Consider the following 17,987-nt stretch of genomic DNA (forward strand, 5'->3'; position numbering starts at 1 on the left):
AATAACACAAATGATTTTATTTACAAAACAGAAACAGACTCACAGACATAGAAACAAACTTATGGGTACCAAAGGGGAAAGGGGGGGGATAAATTAGGAATATGAAATTAACAGATACACACTACTGTATATAAAATAGTTAAACAACAAGGATTTACTGTATAGCACAGGGAACTACGTTAAATATCTTGTAATAACCTACAGTGGAAAAGAATCTGAAAAAAAATATGTAACTGAATCACGTTGCTGTACACCTGAAACTAACACAATATTGTAAATCAACCGGACATCAATGTTAAAAAATTGACAAAAAATATTTTTTAAAAAGACAAAAAAAGCACAGCCAAATTGTATGGCTTGGTTTTACCCTTGTTTGAAGGCAAGATCAGGTTAAGTAGTTTTCAGGCATTTTTTAAAGCAGTGGAATGCTGTCAAATGAAATAATGAAGCTTTGTAATTTACCAAACAGAAAAAAGTCAATCAGTTAAAAAAAAAAAAAAGATTGAGTCTATTTTTGATGAATCAACAATGGAGTATGAATAGTTGCAATCTTCTCAGTCTCAGAATCCAGTTGTATTTTGTTGCTTACACAGTATTAGGAAAATTCCTAAGTCTCATAGATTGTGGTTTAATAGCTCATTGTGCAGCCTTAGGTTTTCCACAGTTAAACTTATCCACACCCTTAAAAGAGGAGTGATCAGAAATTTCTGTTTTAAAGTTGAAGCAATAAGTATGGCTGTACACCTGCTTGCATTTAAAAATATTTATAAATATAAGTTAGACAAGAATTATTCAAAACTTAAAATAAGCCCTAAAGCTACCTATAATATAATGCTATTGGAACCACTTCCTAGGTTTTCACTAGTTATTGCACAACAGGCTATGATGGCACAATGAAAGTGTTGGCTGTGTAAATTTGCTGTGCCTTTTCTTGCCTGATATTAATTGAGAATTACCCAGGTGTACTATACTAGTGTGCTAGCTAGAACAATTTGACATGAGCAGCCTGAATTTTTTAAAAAGACAGCACAGGGCTTCCCTGGTGGTGCAGTGGTTGAGAATCTGCCTGCCGGTGTAGGGGACATGGGTTCGAGCCCTGGTCCGGGAAGATCCCACATGCCACGGAGCAACTAGGCCCATGTGGCACAACTACTGAGCTCTGCGCTCTGGAGCCCGTGAGCCACAACTACTGAGCCCATGTGCCACAACTACTGAAGCCCATGCATCTAGAGCCCGTGCTGTGCAACAAGAGAAGCCACTGCAATGAGAGGCCCGCGCACCGCAACGAGGAGTAGCCCCTGCTCACTGCAACTAGAGAAAGCCCGCACACAGCAACGAAGACCCAACACAGCCAAAAATAAATAAATAAAATAAATTTATTAAAAAAAAAAAAAAAAGACAGCACAGAGCTACTACCTTCCTAATCAGTGATACATTTATGAGACCTTAAGGTCTATGCACAGAGTTAGCAAAATAAACTTTGTTCCACAATCTGCATTAGTTCATGTTTTGGATGAATCTATTTTGTTAAGATTTGGTACATAACACATTTGAATATATGTTGTTCTTTATTATACTTTGTTAAATAGTTAAATGACATTTATTCAATTGTTTCTGAAACTTTAAATAATTCCCTAGTGGTTTGAATACTCCAGAGTTAAATGATCCTTGAGGTTCCTTGCAGCTCTGTGAGTTCTTGATGCCAATTAATCTTTTAATGGGGCCTGGTAAGTTTGGGGATCAAGTTGATTAAACCTTGAAAGTCCTGGAAAACAGTTGTGTATTTTTTTAAAAATTTTATGATGGATTAGAAGATGCTCTTAAAGAGGCACAAAGGCACAGGTTTATTCACTTATAGATAGTAACTCTGCAAATCCACCACCACATTAGGAAAAGAACCCAGTACATGTATTACCAAGGATGGGACAATTACATGATTTTTTTTAATTTAAAGGATATAGCATTATTGTAATAATTTTTCTTACATTTCATACCAGTGTATCTACTTTACAGTTTCTTCAGATCATATAATGCTTTCATGGTCTGATATCTTAATTTTTTCACTTCTTACTTCTCTAATGACGTGACATAGTCCCTGTAGAAAACTAAAAAAATCAGAAAAGCTTAAAGGAGGAAACAAAGATTACCATAATACCACAACCCAGAGATAACCATCATTTCTCTCTTAGTGTTTTTTCCTATGCATATTATAATACATTTTCAAAATATATTCACTGTAGGGAAAAAAAGAAAATAAAAATAAACCCAAACTCTTTTTAATCATCTCTCTTAGTGGTAATCATTTTGGTGTATAACCTTCTAGCCTTTTTTCTACACATAAGTGTATGGATATGTACATTCCTTTTATAGCAATTGGGATCATATGCTGTACAGTCTGTCCTACTATTTCACTTTATATGAGAGCGTTTTCTCAAGTAATAATAATCACTGAGAAATTACGGAATTACTGAATTCCCTGGCAGTCTATTGGTTAGGACTCCGTGCTTTCACTGCCAAGGGCACAGGTTCAATCCCTGATTGGGGAACTAAGATCCCACAGCTGCATGGTATGGCCAAAAATAATAATAATAATAAAGTAAAATAAACAAGTCAGTGATTTTTTAAAAATAATAATTATTCAAAAATTTCACTTTTTGTGGTCGCATATTATATTTTGTAAAGTCCAAAAACTTGAATTCATTTGCCCTTTTCATTGATGAATGTTTTAAATAGTTTCCAGTTTTTCACTAACTCAAATAATGATGTAGTTAATTTTTTTGCATAAACTTTCCTGTGTCTCTTATTTCTTACAGAGTTCTGTAAATGAAGTTATTGGATTCTTTTTAAGGTACTTTAAATACATTGGCTGCTTGATTTATAGAAAAGTTGTACTGACTTGTACTCCCACCCCATTTCACTTTTAGGAACCCTTCGTACCATTTTCTTAAAATAGATCTGCTCATTCTGATGTGATGCTGATCTTGATTTATAATTTTTAAGAATGTTAAATCAGTAACTGGTTAGCTTGTAGTATATATTCATATTTTTAGCAAAAAAGAAATTTTAGGTTTTGCAGTATAAAGATGAAATAATTTGTATTGTTCCTAGGAAAATATAATGACTGCAGATGTGTGGTTATGGAAAGTATTCTTTTTTTTTTTAATAACAGTTATTTTTAACAGTTTTTTTGAGATGTAATTTTTATTCGTCACTTGTTTTAAATGTAAAATTTGATGAGTTTTGACAAGTATACATAGCCTTGTAACCATCCCTCAGTCAAGACATAAGTAGTCCTTGCTTTGCACAGTAGTATGTAACCGTAAAAATGACCATGCAATCTGCAATAAAAAAAATCTTAATAAAATGGTCTTAATAAAAAAATGGGGAAATTTTTGATTATCCCATGACCTTCAAAAATGTTTGTCAAAATATTAAAAACTCTCCTGCTGTCAGAATAGAGAAATTTAAAAAATAGTAAAACAAACACTTATTTAGTACACTGTAAATTTTTAAAAAATTTTTATTTTATATTGGAGTGTAGTTGATTAACAGTGTTGTGTTAGTTTCAGGTGTACAGCAAAGTGATTCAGTTATACATGTACATGTGTCTATTCTTTTTCATTCTTTTCCCATTTAGGTTAGAAAGTATTCCTATGTTGAGGACAGCTCCACAAACCTATCTTCAAAACACTGATTTGATTCTAGAAATACAAGAAGATTACATGAAGGTTATATTATGAACTACTTGAGGTCAGAGTCTTTGTTCTAATCAAATTTATATCCCTAGCATCTAACCTAGGACTTGGCTCAAAATAAACACTCTAATGGATTAATGAATGTTTTTTACTACCTTGATCTCTGTTACAATTATTGAAAAACATAGTATAAGCTAGCCTTGTTTTAACAACGTATTTCTTTGCTTCTTGAGGTATGTTTTGTCAATTGAGAGTGCCGAAGAGCTACGAGAATATGTTACTGACCTTCTTCAGGGAAATGAGGGCAGAAAAGGTCAATTCATAGAGGAGCTTGTAACTAAATGGCAAAAGAATGATCAGGAGCTGATTTCTGATGCTCTGCAGCAGTCCTTCAAAAAAGATGGTAAGTTAAGTTAATGTAATTAACTTAAGTAAATTAAAGTAAAGTTTGAAATATTGGTAAATTAGCTGGTTTATAGGACCTGGTATGTTCTGTCACCCGTATTTCCTCATGACTAACTTAAGCAGAATCATATGTATACATGTTTTTAGTTCAGTTCTACTTGATCTGTAATGAGTATTGTTTTAGTTCAGACTTTTTCAACTTAGAAAATATCACAAAAATACTTGTTCATAGATACAAATGTGGCTTCAGAATAACTTGAAAAATTTATACATAGATTAAAGAAAAACTTTAGTTATGTGTATACATGAATGTAAGTAAATGTTGACCAGTTTTAGTATGAACAACATTTAGAAGTAACTATTAAGTTAAACAGTACAAAAGATGAGCACCAAACTAAATAAGTCATTATTATTATACAGTCTAAAATATCAGATTTTAATTAAACTTTTTTTTTTTTTTTTTGGGTGTGCCGCACGGCTTGCGGGATCTTGGTTCCTGCACCAGGAATTGAATCCAGGCCCTTGGCAGTGAAAACGCAGAGTCCTAACCACTGGACTGCCAGGGAATTCCCTTTAATTTAATTTTAGCCAGTAGTCTTTATTATTGACTACAATCTTGAAAATGATGGTTTAAATTTAATTCTGATTTGAGAGGAAAATATAATTTGAAAACCTGCCTGACTTCTTATCTTGACTCTAAATATTAAGCATTGCCTTCTCTTTATTAGCTATTAATTCACCAATGAATCCTACTATTTCCAATCTGTCTATGTACATATATATATATATAGATATATATATATATATTTTTTTTTTGTCTTCTTCTTTAAAGAAATTTTAGATGGGCAGAGGTCAGGAGACCAGCTAAAGAGGAGTAGGCGGAAAGGGAGAAACAGACAGGAAGTTCCTGCATTTACTGAACCTGATACAACCATAGAGGTCAAAACACCTTTTGATTTGGCCAAGGTGAGTGCTTAGAAAATGAGGCTTTTCTGGCTATATGGAGAAGAGCAAACAACTGATACATTTCATAGAGCAAAGGGTATAAATTGGTCTAGAATGGCAACTTTTCAACAAATGCATGAATTTTAGAGAGTGATAATGATAACATGTTACTTTCTATATGGTAGATATTTTTTGACAACCTGATTAAATAAGTATTAAAAGGACATCTTCGGGCTTCCCTGGTGGCACAGTGGTTAAGAATCCACCTGCCAATGCAGGCAACACGGGTTCGAGCCCTGGTCCGGGAAGATCCCACATGCCGCAGAGCAACTAAGCCCGTGCGCCAGAACTACTGAGCCTGCACTCTAGAGCCCGCGAGCCATGACTACTGAGCCCGTGTGACACAACTGCTGAAGCCCACGTGCCTAAAGCCTGTGTTCCACAACAAGAGAAGACACCGCAATGAGAAGCCCTCGCACCACAATGAAGAGTAGCCCCCACTCCCTGCAACTAGAGAAAGCCCATGTGCAGCAACAAAGACCCACTGCAGCCAAAAATAAATAAATTAAATAAATAAATTTATTTTAAAAAAAAAAGGGACTTCTTCGCTTAGAGATTATAGATAGATAGATAGATGTGATAGAAAATATTTAATGAAATACACCAGGACTTCAATTTCAACATTTTTTGTGGCTTTGTACTAAAAGAATGCACAATTCTAGCTGTTTTAAGAGCGTTCCTATTTTAGGCCATTCACTACCCATCATCATCATCATTATTTAGCATTTAGAGCTCTTTCATATTCTCTCTTGGCTCTAAAAATAGCCCTGTGAGGTAAGCAGAAATATTTATATTCAGGGCAATTTGACAAGCTAAATTTCCCAGCAGAAGGGAGTAGTTAATTATGCTAAGATGGAAGAGTAGTGATCAAAAAATTCTGAGTGATGACCATGCAAAAAAACATGGAAAAGGGTTTCCAAAATAATGTGAACTTAAAAAAAAATAGTCTTGGGGCTTCCCTGGTGGCGCAGTGGTTGAGAATCTGCCTGCTGATGCAGGGGACACGGGTTCGAGCCCTGGTCTGGGAGGATCCCACATGCCGCGGAGCGACTGGGCCCGTGAGCCACAACTACTGAGCCTGCGCATCTGGAGCCTGTGCTCCGCAACAAGAGAGGCTGCGATAGTGAGAGGCCCGCGCACTGCGATGAAGAGTGGCCCCCACTTGCCGCAACTGGAGAAAGCCCTCGCACAGAAACGAAGACCCAACACAGCCAAAAATAAATATTAAAAAAAAAATAAAATAAAATAAAAAAATAGTCTTAAGCCTTTTAGTAATTGGAATAAAATGAGCAAAGACTATCAGAAGCAAAAGAAAAAACACAAATGACCAATAAACATTAAAAATGTTTATCTTTACTAGTAATTAAGGAGTCCAGTTTGTCACCCTAATTGCCTGGACTCTCCTGGTTTTAGCACTGAAAAGTCCTGTATTCTGAGATTTCCCCTAAGTCCTGGGCAAACAAGGATGGTTGGTTACTTTACTAATAATCAAATAAATACACATTAAATCCCTGAGATATGGCATATCAAATTGTCAAAGATTTTATTTAAAAAAATTTTTTTGGCCATGCCATGCAGCGTGCGGGATTTTAGTTCCTGGACCAGGGATTGAACCTGCGCCCCCTGCAGTGGAAGCTTGGAGTCTTAACCACTGGACTGCCAGGGAAGTCCCTCAAAGATTTTAAAAACAGATACAGTGATGATGAAGTTGTATTAAAACAGGAACCTCCTATACACTACTGGTGGCAATGTAAATTGGTTTAAGCTTTCTGGGGGCAGTTTGGCAGCATATATCAAGAACTGTGGAAATGTTCATATACGTCTGACTTATTAATATGACTTAAATATCTAACAAAGTAATCAGAAATGCACACAAAAAATGTATGTTCTGTATAATGTTATTTATAATATTGAAAATATGAGCTGACCTGATTTTTTAGCAGTAAGAGACAGATTAAATAAATTATTGTTCCCTCATTTGGTGGGATATCATGCAGCTCATTTCTTTTTTTTTTTTATAAATTTATTTATTTAATTAATTTATTTTTGGCTGCGTTGGGTCTTCGTTGCTGTGCGTGGGCTTTCTCTAGTTGCGGGGAGCAGGGGCTACTCTTCACTGCGGTGCATGGACTTCTCATTGCAGTGGCTTCCCTTGCTGTGACGCACAGGCTCTAGGTGCATGGACTTCAGTAGTTGTGGCTTGTGGACTCTAGAGCGCAGGCTCAGCAGTTGTGGCACACGGGCTTAGTTGCTCCGCAGCATGTGGGATCTTCCCGGACCAGGGCTTGAACCCGTGTCCCCTGCATTGGCAGGCGGATTCTTAACCACTGAGCCACTAGGGAAGCCCGCTCATTTCTTTTTAAAGCCGTGGTGTATACAGAACCATTGTTCCTAGGGGAAATACAGGGTTAGGTTTCTGGGAGCCTCTGATCACATTTCCATCAACCAATCAAAACATAACCTCATTTTATGTGTGTTTCTGTTTAAAGACACTTTACTTAATATATATTGTTGATCATTAACATTGAAGTCAAAGCCAATAGCACTGTAACTCGTGCCTGAAGAAAGCTTATCTAATATACCTTTCTTTTTTATTATTATTATTTATTAATTTTTATTGAATTATAGTTGATGGACAATATTATATGTTATAGGTATACAACATAGTGATTCACAATTTTTATTTTATTTTATTTTTTTAATTTTTATTTTTATTTATTTTTGGGGGGCTTGCAGGATCTTAATTCCCCCACCAGGGATTGAACTCTTGCCCCCTGCAGTGGAAGTATGGAGTCCTGACCATTGGACTGCCAGGGAATTCCTGGTGATTCACAATTTTTAAAGTTTACATTCCACATATAGTTATTATAAAATATTGACTATATTCCCTGTGTTGTACAATGTATCCTTGTAACTTATTTATTTTATACATAATAGTTTGTACCTCTTAATCCCCTACCCCTATCTTTTATTCTCTATATATCTGTGAGTCTGTTTCTATTTTGTTATATTCACTAGTTTGTTTTTTAGATTTCACATATAAGTGATATCATACAGTATTTGTTTTTCTCTGTCTGACTTATTTCACTTAGCATAATACCCTTCAAGTCCATCCATGTTGTTGCAAATAGCAATTTTTCATTCTTTTTATGACTGAATAGTATTCCATTGTGTATATATACCACATCTTTATCCATTTATCTGTTGATGGACACTTAGGTTGCTTCCATATCTTGGCAGTTGTAAATAATGTTGATATGAGATTGGGTATATGTATCTTTTCAAATTAGTGTTTTCATTTTTTTTTGGATATATACCCAGGAGTGGAATTGCTGGGTCATATGGTAGTTCTACTTTTAGTTTTTTGAGAAACCTCCATACTGTTTTCTTTTCTTTTTTAGTTTATTTATTTTATTTTATTTATTTTTGGCTGTGTTGAGTCTTTGTTGCTGTGTGCAGGCCTTCTCTAGTTGTGGCGAGCTGGGGCTACTCTTCGTTGCGGTGCACAGGCGTCTCATTGCAGTGGCTTGTCATTGGAGAGCATGGGCTCTAGGCACACGGGCTTTAGTAGTTGTGGCTCGCAGGCTCAGTAGTTGTGGCTCGCAGGCTCTAGAGCGCAGGCTCAGTAGTTGTGGTGCACGGGCTTAGTTGCTCCGCGACATGTGGGATCTTCCTGGACCAGGGCTCGAACCCATGCCCCCTGCATTGGCAGGTGGATTCTTAACCGCTGTGCCACCAGGGAAGCCCCTCCATACTGTTTTCCACAGTGACTATACCAAGTTAACATTCCCACCAGCAGTGTATGAGGGTTCCCTTTTTTCCACATTTTCACCAACATTTGTAATTTGTGGTCTTTTCATGATAGCCATTCTGAGAGGTGTGAGGTGATATCTCATTGTGGTTTTAATTTGCGTTTCTCTGATAATTAATGATGTTGAGCATCCTTTCATGTAATATACCTACTTTCCATATAAGGTACAGCCTCTTGTGCTTAGGAACATTAGATAGCACTTCCTATTATGCATGGCGGCCATATTAAATGGTGAGATTGCCAACAAAAAGCACAGAAATGCAAAGAAATGGCACTAAACAGACTTAGGATACTTGTTTACAGTATGAGAGCTGAAGCAAGAAGGCAGATCACTGCATTGCTCAACCTTAGCTGGAAATGTGTGCATTTGGTGACTCAAATGTTTTGCCATTCTATGCATGTCCGTGAATGCCTGTGAAAGCACCTGGAGTATTGATTTGGGGGTTACAAATAAATATTAGCAAGTAGGCGAATTTGAAGATCCGGAACCATGAAAAATGATGGTCAAACTGTATGTCCAGTTCCATTTTTGGACATGTAGGTAAATCTTAAATCTGTCTTCAGTTTTCACAGGCAATTCATTTGGTTATTCAGAAGTTTTTATTGTATGTCTGTTGTGTGTCAAGAACTGATTTAGGCATTTGAGATATAGCAATAAACAAGACTCATTAAGGTTTCTTGCCCTCCTAGAGTTTACATTTTAGTGGTTCAGAGGAGAGGTAGAAAAGGTAGTCAAAGAAATTTTTTTGAAGTAATTATATATTGTGAAAACTAACATGAAAGAAATGAAAAGGGCAGTGTGATAGGCAGTTATTGGAAGGGTGGGAGCTAATGTAGGTAGGGTATTCAGGGACAGCCTTTCTGAGGGAGTGAAATTACAGCTAAGACCTGAACACTGCAAAGGAACCAGTATGTAAAGAGATGGGCTGGGAACAATGCAGAAAGAGGGAATAACAAGTGCAAAGGGGCGATGGAGAAAAGTGTTCTCAGAAGTATCAAAAGCCCTGTGTGGCTGGAGCATAGTGGACAGGGGAAGAATGATGTGTAGGTGAGGCTAGAGAGCACCTGAGGGCCATATGTAAGGCTTTATAGATCATTATAAGTAGCTTGGATTAAGTTTTAAGCGCAATGGGAGGAAGCCAGTGAGTGGTTTTGTTTTTTGTTTTTCGTTTTTTTGTTTTTTAATTACTTAACCCCTCCTCCCCACCCCTCTGAATGGTTTTAGGCAGAGGAGTGATATGTTATGAATTTTCTGGCTTGCCCTGTTCTCCCCTTCTCTCCTCTATTACTCTGTCTTTCCTCCTTCTCAATAAATACTTGCTGCCTGTTGTGGATAAAAGACCTAATCAAAGCACAGCCCTCAATCCCTCAAATGTGTTATTTTAATGTAACTGGATACTTTAAAGGGAGTGAAATAGAAGTTTCTGCTTAGAGATTTTAGTCTTCCCCTCACAAACATCCCTGAGAGCAAAGGTATAATTGACCAGTTTGGAAAATGGCAACCTGCTAGAATTAGATAACATCCTTAGCACTTGTCTTAGATTTTAACATTTACCTCCATTGACTTATTTGATACTGTCTGTATATCTCAAGTTTTAGCTTTGGACATTAGGGCATGTTACCTCTCTTTATAGTAACCAAAGAATTGTTATAATTCTCCTATCCACTAGGACTCCTGAGATTTTTCTTTGAAACCTCAGTCTCTGGAAATGATTGAGAAACTCTCAATTTAAAGGGAAAGTAGGACTACACCAGAGGAGAGGCATCTATGCACCTTAAGTGTCAAAAGCTGCTGTGGTCTGAATGTTTGTGTACCACTCAGAATTCGTACCTTAAAATGCTAATGCCCAGTGTGAATTAGGAAGTGGGGCCTTTGGGAGGTTCTTATGTCATGGGGGTGGAGTCCTCATGAATGGGGTTAGTGCTCTTATAAAAGAGACCTCACAGTCCCTAGCCCCTTTTGCCACGTACAACACAGTGACCTAAAAGAAGTAATTTCTGTGACCTGGAAGAGGGCCCTTGCCCAACCATGCTTGCACCCTTAACCTGGACCTTCAGCCTCCAGAGCTATAAGAAATAAGTTTCTGTTGTTTATAAGCTACCTAGTCTGTGATGTTTTGTTACAGCAGCCAGAATGGACTAAGGCAGAGGCTGATATAGTTCTCTTTTTAAAGTTTTATAACATACATACAGAAGTGAATAAATGAATTTTCACAAACGGACCATACCTGTATAGACAGAAATAAAACATTACCATTCCTCTAAAAAACTCCCATGTGCCCCACAATGATAACCCTCCCAAGGGAACACACCATTTTGACTTTGAACATCATAGATTAGTTTTGCCTGCTTATGAACTTTGTATAAATGGAGTTAAATAGTATATACTCTTTTGTGTCACATGGTTTATCTCATTGCTGTATAGGATTCTGTTAAGTGAATATTCAATCTACTGTTGAACATTTGGGTAGTTTTCCAATTCTAATGCTGCAGTGAATGTTCTTGTATATGTCTTTTGTTGAACATATTTACTCATTTCTGTTGAGTATATGTCCAAGAGGTGAATTGCTGGGTCACAGGATATACATATGCTCAGCTTTAGTAGATACCAGTTTACACTCCTACGAACGGTGTGTGAGTTCTAATTGTTCTATATCCTTGCCAACACTCTGTATTTTCTGTCTTTTCAATTTAGCTATTCTGGTTGGTACGCAGTGGTATTACACTGTGGTTTTATTCTGTATTATCTTGATGACTGATGAAGTTGAGCACCTTTTCATGTGTCTGTTGGCTGTTTGGAGATCTTCTTTTATGAAGTTCCTGTTTAGGTCCTTTGCCCATTTTTCCACTGTGTTATCTGTCTTTTTCTTATTGAGTCAATATTTTATAGATGTTTCTTACTTTACTGATTGTTCTTATTTCCAGATCTGTGAATATCATCTGCTTTTAGAGGCATTTTTGTTTTCTATGATCTCCAATTTAGCTATACCTAAACATGTCACATAAACAGCTTTTATTGCTACATTTACCTTCCACCAGCTATAATACAGGGCTGACAGCTACTAGCAGAAAAAGCAGAGTATATTAGCTGGTTTTTCTAGGGCATAATCTTTCCTTAGACCCTTGATTATGACTCATTTGTATTTCTCCTCCTTCTTTCATGGTTGCTGGGTAGGGTATAAGTTATTATTGAACAGAACTGAGGTTTTTCTCTCTTGACTGTTTTCATCGTCATTAATTATTTGATGTTATTTCTGATATCTTTGTACGATTAGGCACAAGAGAACAGCAGCTCCTTGAAGAAGAAGACGAAGTTTGTCAGTTTATATACAAAAGAGGGACAGGACAAGCTTGCAGTCCTGATCCCTGGTCGCCACACTTGTGATTGCCTGGGCCAGAAGCACAAGCTGATCAATAACTGTCTGATCTGTGGGCGTATCGTCTGTGAGCAAGAGGGATCTGGCCCCTGCTTGTTCTGTGGTACTCTGGTAAATTGTCTCTTTCCTATTTTACTACTCTTCAGTTTTATACATAGGGACATTCACACCCCTAGTAATCTCTCTTTTTCTTAGTAAATTTCTTCCCTAAGGTGTCCAGTAAATTCTTTTTTTTTTTTTAATTTTATTTTTTTTTATTGAAGTGTAGTTGATTTACATTGTTGTGCCACCAGTAAATTCTTGTAGCAGGAACTTTAGTCAAAAACCCAAGTTGATATCCTAGAACTGAAGCCTATTTGTGAGAAGCGTTTTGAGAACATACCTTGTTGAGGGATCCAAGTCTTGTGTCAGATTAAGTTCAGTTCAGGAAAACTTCAGGGCCTGAAATGTCAAAAATTTTTGTCAGTCTTCAGATGTGGCTCATATTCCTAGGGTTACAGAGCCACTGTGATGTAATCCTCAAGTCTATAGCTTCTTTTTCCAGAACACCTCCTTTTTATAGCTCCTCATTATCTGAGTAAGTGACCTCAAAAGTGTAGTTGTAATGACTCTTTTACAAACACCCTAGTGAGTTGTCTGGAAGGCTTATTCTGCCAGTTGAACTGACTGGCAGAAGCAATGGCATTTGGTATTGGTGAAGGTATACATTTTGTGTTGCTTTGTTTTCCCTTCTCTGGTGGGGCCTTTAATTTTTTAATATACTCAGATAATAAGCTGATAGACAATGGATGACCTGAAAAATGTAGTATCTAACATCAAAAATGTTCATAAAACAGCAGTAAATGTCTTCCCATGTGGGGCTTTTCTCTAGAGAAACACCCTACAGCTGCTGTGTGCCACTCAGGCAACTGCTAACAAGTACAGTGTTTCCTGTTAGGTCCCTTGGATCCTTCGGTTCAAGAAACAAGAGTGATGTAAAGCAGATTGGCCTTGAGGTCTTGCAGTTTCATAAACTTAATATGAAATTGTTTTTAAGTAACCCCTTCTGCTTTTAAGTAACCTCCCTTCTTACACTTCTAGTGATTTTATAATAAACAGAACTTTTTCTTTGCTTAATGTGTTTATTACTTTATAAGCAGGTAATGTTTGAAGGCAAAGAAGCAAAATACATATAAAATCTAGACTAGTTTTCACTGCTTCTTTTTCTGGCTCTTTTTAATAAGACACTTGCGGGACTTCCCTGGCTGTCCAGTAGTTAAGACTCCCTGCTTCCATTGCAGGGGGCATGGGTTCAATCCCTGGTCGGGGAGCTAAGATCCCGCATGCTGCATGGCACAGCCAAAAATAAATAAATAAATAAGACACTTGCTTAGCAATTCTCTTGTAAGACTTGGATTTCACGATTAGAACTGGAAGGCTATAAAAAAAAAAGTCTTGTATATTTTTTCAATATTCTCAGTGGTGGCAAATCTGTATCTTTTGAAAGTAGGTTAGATTTTTTTTTTAACTGTCATTCAGGGACACTTGTAGTGCGATCAGTTTTTTGTATGGTTCATAAAAGAAGGGAGAAATGGAAAGAGACTAGGGCAAAACTCATTTGGGTATACTTTTTTTTTGGTATATTTGTCTGGATTAAAAAACACTGACAGTCTATTTTATTGCCGTATCTAATGCGTAATTTGAGGTTACTTTTTAAGTATATCAAGCAAACACTATCATTTAACTATTGGATCATGTGTCTTACTCTTATTACTTTATAGGTATGTACTCGTGAAGAACAGGATATTTTACAGCGTGACTCAAACAAGAGCCAGAAACTGCTGAAGAAGCTCATGTCAGGTAGGCAGCAGTCTTCTAATTGGGTCACTGTAGTGATGGATACATTTTGTTGTATCTGTGATTGTTTCTCTTACTTGTATCCTGTTATGTAAGATGCAGTTTATTTACTCGTTTATTTTTTTTTAAGTTCTTATTAAAACCACCTAACATTGAGCAAAAACACTAATAATAATACTATTGGATTATAACCCAAAGAATAAAATTAATGTCATGAAGTAACTGAATAAATTAATAAATGGGAGGGAAGGGGCTGCTCTTATAGAATTCCAATTAATAAAGTGAAGGAATTATGGTAACAGAAAATCACCATGTCAACACCACAGTAGTATTGATAGTAATTGCTACAGGCAAGATCCACCAATAGATGCTAAAATTCCTGGATGAAAGTTTAAGAATTGGAGATGTGCTAGATTGTGAAAGACAAGGAAAGACTGAAGAATCGTCACGGTTTGGAGGAGACTGAGGAGACACTACAACTAATTGCCTTGTAGGATCTTGAATTGGATCCCTAAACAGAAAAACAGTATTAGTGGAAAAAAAGTTGAAATCCGAATAAAGTCTGTAATTTAGTTAATGGTATTGTACTAATGTTAATTTCTTACTTTTGATAATTGTACTATGGTTATGTGAGATAAGATACTAACATTAAGGGAAGATGAATGAAAGGTATACAGGAACTCTACTTTTTTTGCAACTCTTCAAAGTTTTTTATAGTTGAAAAAGGCATGACAAAAATAGTTAAGGACATTTTTAAAGGGAAAACAATATACTCATTACTTTCCATTTGTGCAAATATTTTGTTCCTGCTTTAATTCATAGTTGTTTTTTAAATATAGATAGATTGGTTGGTATTATGAAGTAGTAATCAGTGTATATAGAATTTTATGTTTTTCCTTTTTTAACTAAGGTTTTATAATTATTGTTTATGTTGCCATATATTCTTCATATTTGTAGTGCTTAAAAATAGTCATTAAATTTATTTATTATAATTGATTATCTATTTCCTCATTACTGGATATTTTGACTCTTTCCGAATTATAAATAATACCACAAGTGGTCAACTTTGTTAATATTATATCTTTGATTTGTTTCCTTGGGATAAATTCCTAGGAATGGGATTACTGAGTCAAAGAATATTATCATTTTTGACACTTAAGATGTATTTGCCATATTACTTTACCAAAATATTGTACTAGTCTACAACAATATTGGTATTTTACCCCAAAACCTGTCACTATTGGGTTTTGACATTTCGTGTTATTTTAATTTTATAGTCGTAATTTTTTATTATTATTATTAATGAGGTAGAACATGTCTCCATATTTTTTTCCATTTGGATTTTTCTAGGGTCGTTGTTATGAGAAAAGGTAGTTCTCAGTGTTTTTCTTATATTCAGAACACAAGAATCAATCTCTCTTTTTTTTTAAGTTTGAAAGAAAGATTTGACAGGACTTTTTTTTTTTAGGACTTTAAATAGGCCTAGAGTTTTAGGTAAAGAGAAAGGTTAGCCTTCATTACAGCTTAGTTGTTTTCCTAACACATTTTATATCTTGGTTCTATCATAATTTATGACTACTTTTTCTGGGATATATAGATTTATGGTATGTTGTCACAAAGGAAGATAACACATGGGCCGAGGAATGAATGTGGGCTTTAGAGTTAGATAGACCTAACTTTATTTTATTTTAAATTTATTTATTTATTTATTTATTTATTTTTGGCTGCATTGGGTCTTTGTTGCTGCACACGGGCTTTCTCTAGTTGCGACGAGTGGGGGCTACTCTTCGTTGCAGTGTGCGGGCTTCTCATTGCGGTGGCTTCTCTTATTGTGGAGCATGGGCTCCAGGCATGCGGGCTTCAGTAGTTGTGGCACGTGGGCTCAGTAGTTGTGGCTCGCGGGCTCTAGAGCGCAGGCTCAGTAGTTGTGGCACACGGACTTAGTTGCTCCGCAGCATGTGGGATCTTCCCGGACCATGGCTCGAACCTGTGTCCCTTGCATTGGCAGGCGGATTCTTAACCACTGCACCACCAGGGAAGTCCAGACAGACCTAACTTTAAATTCTGTTTCTACCTTTTAATTTCTGACTTAATGAACTCAGTAAATTTACTAATGTCTCTGAATTTCAGTTTCTTTATCTGTAAAACAAAGATAATATAAGCTGTCTTACAGGGTTATTGTGAGAATTAAGTAATATAGTATGTATGAAGTGCCTTAGCATCTGATAAGTTCTCGTTATTCATTTCTGTCCCTCTCTGCAATTTCTTCTCTTTTTTCCTTTTATTATTTAGTTTTTAGCTTTGATATATAAAAGTATGTTTAAAGGTGATATTTAGCCCTACTCAATAAAGTTTTTCTTATAAGGCATTTTTATATTGTGTTGTTAAACAGTTTGTTACCCTTAGTGATCCACATTTCCATAAGGGAAGAAGTGGATCCTTAACATTTATTGAGAATGTATTATGTGTCAAGTGCTGCTTGATGCCTGACAGGTAAAGCCTGGCCTGTGTACCTGTTTGTTTTCCATTGAAATGAATGCTGTCAGTCATTAGGGGCACAGCCAGATCTACTGATATTTTGTTCTTTGCTGCACAGCAATACAACTAACTGGTATGATTCACTGACACCATTTGATTTCCTTATTGAATTTCAGGGACAGAGAATTCTGGAAAAGTGGACATCTCTACCAAGGACCTTCTTCCTCATCAAGAATTGCGATTTAAATCTGGTCTGGAGAAGGCTATCAAGCATAAAGACAAACTGTTAGAGTTTGACAGAACTAGGTATGATGTGGTTAGAATAAAAAATGCTAAGAAATAGAGTAGTCCATTATTTTGGCACTTGATACCTTCTTAGGGTGGACTATGAAAGTGTTTACAACAAAAGAAGAGCCAGATGCTCTGTGGAGGAGGTCTACAGCTTGTTTTTGAATCATGTCTTAATAAGATAGGCTCCCACTGAGAGGATCCTACCCTGCAATATTTTTTGATTCTTGGCAAATGCTGGTGTACCCCATGGAAAGTTGATTTGGGTTGACACAGTTCCCCACTTGTTTCACTTGAAACCATCCGTTTATTCAGTCAGCATATGTTAGAGTGCCTACCATGTGCCAACTGTTGGGGGGCCTCTGGATACTCCATAAGAAACTGTCTCTGGGAGAGTGTTAACACCACCTCATGGGAAGACATGATTTACCCTCCTTTTTTCCTTTGACACTAAATTTGTTTTCTGATTCAATAATGTCCCTAAATTGAGTTTTACACTCCTACACTTTTGTCATTGAGCCCACTCACCTCTCTTTAGGAAACAGATTTATGGACTTGTTAGTTCTATTTTTTATTTTTTTCTCTTTCATTTTTTTCTTCTCTTGGACAAAATATGTATTGAAGACCAATTAGTGGTAAAGAATGTTTAAATAGGACTTAATATGCTCACTTCTCAAGTGGCCATGTGAGAATCCTTAGAAAGACCCTGAATCTCTTACTGTGGTAACTGAATATGTCTATTCCTAGCATTATAATCCTTCGGTTATACACACCTACTACTTTCAAATCATTTGCTGTGAATACATGAGATATACTTTGAAAGCTCTTCGTTAAGTAAGCCCATCACAAGGTTTGTAACTAATATTTGCTCTTCATCCTTAAATATCACTTTTATCCTTACTCAGTGAAACTTATCATTAGAAATAGAGTACGTTTTTTGATAAACAGAAACTGGAAAAGGGTCTCTCCCTGTTGGTGTTGTTGCCCTTATGCTGGTGAGTTTCTAAGGGCGCCAATTTCATTATGTAGGTTTGTGTATAGGACCACTCTCAGTCTACTTTAAAACTTTTATAATTCCAGCTGAGTCCTGAA

The 17,987-nt window shown here is 36.3% G+C and overlaps 1 protein-coding gene across 6 annotated transcripts in view; it reads left to right on the forward strand.

Annotated features, from left to right (window-relative positions):
* The window catches only part of TRIP4 (thyroid hormone receptor interactor 4), a 68,537-nt gene that overhangs the window by 1,271 nt on the left and 49,279 nt on the right, over positions 1-17,987 (forward strand). For 4 of the 6 annotated variants that reach the window (XR_014242122.1, XM_082383332.1, XM_082383334.1 and 1 more), the window contains exons 2-6: positions 3,929-4,098; positions 4,933-5,066; positions 12,192-12,404; positions 14,054-14,132; positions 16,784-16,913. Coding sequence is in view for 5 of the 6 variants with exons in the window: in XM_082383332.1 (XP_082239458.1) it covers positions 3,929-4,098; positions 4,933-5,066; positions 12,192-12,404; positions 14,054-14,132; positions 16,784-16,913 (726 nt within the window). In the remaining variant the exon portion in view is untranslated. Of the gene's footprint in view, positions 1-3,637; positions 3,751-3,928; positions 4,099-4,932; positions 5,071-12,191; positions 12,405-14,053; positions 14,133-16,783; positions 16,914-17,987 lie in introns of those variants that run through there. The other 2 variants (XM_082383333.1, XM_082383331.1) reach the window with 2 other exon arrangements.

The sequence above is a fragment of the Balaenoptera borealis genome (genome assembly GCF_965194805.1).
Source record: "Balaenoptera borealis genome assembly, chromosome: 3".
NCBI classification, from domain to species: Eukaryota; Metazoa; Chordata; class Mammalia; order Artiodactyla; family Balaenopteridae; genus Balaenoptera; species Balaenoptera borealis.